The following is a 2,885-nucleotide window of genomic DNA, read 5'->3' as shown; positions in this document are numbered from 1 at the left end:
AGCACAAACACATTATGAATGTTCTCAAATAATGATTCATTTTTAAAATTACAATTTTAAAGATAATCTTAGATAATATGAATTAAACCTAAAATTTAAAATTTTAACGTGATCTATGAATTTTTTAAATCTACCGTAAGCTAACATCGTGAACTACTAGATCAATATCATAATTATTAATGCTTATTTTTGTTTACCAAATGATTAATTTTTTTCTTAATTTAAGGAATAAATCAAATATAAAAAGAATTTAAAGTCACGTTTGTTTTTCTAAGAAAAATTGAAAACTTCAAATACCATCAAGTTAAATTTAAAATTCCAACGCAAAACACCAAGAAAGTTACCACTAACGGGCTTTCGGCTCTTTTCTCTGGAATCGGAAATTCCATCTAAGACCGGTGCCGTGAAGCCTCGAAATTACAAAACCAAAATAAAGAAAGAAAAAGGGGAAAAGCCCTCGACTTCTTCACCAATTTCTCCCCCAGTGCCTCAGTTCCTTGTTACCTTCCTTCTTCAGAGAGAAATGAAGGCTTCTTTGAAAGGAAGAGGAATGAGAAGAACACTACCTCCTCTGTTTTTCCTTCAACGCCGGCGATGTCAAGCTACGCGCCTCCGTTACTGACGCCACCGTCGTCGACGGTCACAGCTTGGACGGCTTGACTTTAGCCGTCGAAAAGCCCGGATCTTTTACCATCGACTATGGCGTCCCCAAAAAGGCACTCTTAACTCTAATATCAGCTTTCCTTTTACTATACCGTCAGTGAATCATTGACTTGCTAATTACTTCACTTTTTTATTATAGGATTTCTCGATTTCAGTTTATGAACACTGTTAGGGTTGCGAAGTTGCCCTTGAAGCTTACTTACATTCACAGCAGAGGGGATAACCGGACGGTTTTCGATGGGGCGCTTATGCTCGACTCTGCTAACAAGGTGTCTGGTAATTACACGCTTGGTACGGGGAACTGTAAGCTTAAGTACAGCTACTTGCGCGATGAGGTTATCACTTTCGAGCAGTGTTATGATTGGGGGAAGAACATCTGGGATTTTGCGGTTTCGAGGTGAGTATACTACGACGTTTTCAAGGCAACGTATCAGACTTGGAACAGCGATTTGGCTTTGGAGTGGTCAAGAAATTCCAAGTTTAATGGGACTTTTAAGGTAAGTAAAACTATATGGCCAGTTATTTCCTCTGTGTTTCATTTGAATTTTCAGCGTTTCCATTGCACAGTATATTTAACCAAGGAACTATATATTTTAGAGAGCAGAAGTGAATTGAGGCTCATTGGATATGTGGGATTCAAATTGCGGTCGCGATCGCGTTTTCGGTCGTGTTACGTTTATTGCGGTCGCGGACATAACGGATGTTATCGTGGTCACTACAGGTATCGCGGACGTTAATTTTTTTTAAATTCGCACAACTTATTATAAAATATAGTAATTATAATTATAGAAAATCAATTTTAATGATTTTTAGAGTATTTTCTAACATTTATAGACTTTTTTTTTTGTATATCCAAAAGTATCCCTAAGCTTTGCCTAAAATTAATCCTCCGAGGTAACATTTATAGCCCCTTCCACTCAGGCCAACCTTCGTTGGTAACATTTATTTTTGTTGTGTTGATGATATTTGATGTTGTAACAGGAATTAATGGGAAAAACGGTGAGTATACATAAACACAATTTATTTAATTTTATGTGATAAATTCATAAGGTCATAATAATAACGCAAATATTCTATTCTATTTAAATTTATATGGTTCTTTTGAATCCAAACTTCAAACCTAAAACTTAAATATTAAAAGTAAAATAATAATAATAATAATAAGAAATAAAACATAAAAAAATCTTTAAATCCCTAGCCTAAGGAACGGGTAAAGATAAAACATAAAAAAAGTATATCCTTCTTCTAACTTGAAAATAGAGGGCTTAAGGCAAAACGTAGAAGCGGTAAAGATTTATTATTCTTCTTTTTCAAATGCATCCCTTTTCTTTTGTTTGTTATTTTTCTTAAATTTTTCTTATTATTTCTACCAAAAATATCAATTACAAGAAGCAAGAAGGAAGAACTTAAAACAATGAGGTATTTTACTTACTTGAAATTGTAAGATTTTCTTCAAAGTGAAAGCTTTTTTTTTTCTTCTGATTTTCTTTGATTTTGAGCTTTGGGGCAGTGAAATTGGAGAGGATTTTTGAAGTTGCAAGCAAAATAATTCAGATTTCAATTTGGGGTTGCTTTTTTCTTTTTATATTTTGTACTGATTCTAAAATTGTGAATTTGTGAATACTTTTTTTTTTCAATTTTGATGTAAAGTAAACTGATTTTTACAGGTTTTACAGAGAATATATTATTTCATTTTTTACTTTTTTTTGTTAGAAAGTACATTGATTCTTTTGAAGTAATTGTGTTGTTGATGATGTTTGATGTTGTAACGGGAAAAACGGTCTGTTATATCCGCAATCGATCATTACCCGTTAAATTGCGGCCGTTATCGGTCGTTATGGGTGTGATTCTGTTTCACACCGTATTTTCGGCTGATATCGGTAACGGAGGCCGCCGATACTGCGATATAACGGTCGTTATACCGTTACACGGCCGTTTTTTGAATCCCTGGGATCACTTGCTCAATAGTTGTATGTCAGGGTTTCAAAAAACGTTTCGCGACCGCGATTTCGTCCGAGATATAGCGGTTTCGCCGCCGTCCGAGTTACCCGCGACGACTGCAATAGCGCCTGCGACGACCACAATCACGGTAAACCCGAAATGACCGAAAAACGATCGTGACCGTGATTTGAAACCCTGTTGTATGTATTGCAAAATACTCATTTCCCCGTATACTTATTACTTGGGATATAGCTACGGGTAGTTTTACAGCAAGCTAGTTA

General features: G+C 35.2%; 1 protein-coding gene across 1 annotated transcript; it reads left to right on the top strand.

Moving 5' to 3' along the window:
• Positions 1 to 374: 374 nt before the first annotated feature.
• Positions 375 to 1,387, top strand: LOC120114740 (outer envelope pore protein 24B, chloroplastic-like). The gene is made up of 2 exons (XM_039135541.1): positions 375 to 716; positions 803 to 1,387. Exons 1-2 carry the CDS (start codon positions 700 to 702, stop codon positions 1,062 to 1,064), a joined length of 279 nt encoding a protein of 92 aa, XP_038991472.1. The 5' UTR covers positions 375 to 699; the 3' UTR covers positions 1,065 to 1,387.
• Positions 1,388 to 2,885: the final 1,498 nt, after the last annotated feature.

This window comes from Hibiscus syriacus, unplaced genomic scaffold (assembly GCF_006381635.1).
Source record: "Hibiscus syriacus cultivar Baekdansim isolate YM2019G1 unplaced genomic scaffold, ASM638163v2 tig00110243_pilon, whole genome shotgun sequence".
Classification (NCBI taxonomy): Eukaryota; Viridiplantae; Streptophyta; class Magnoliopsida; order Malvales; family Malvaceae; genus Hibiscus; species Hibiscus syriacus.
This window is presented reverse-complemented; position numbering and strand designations above follow the sequence as displayed.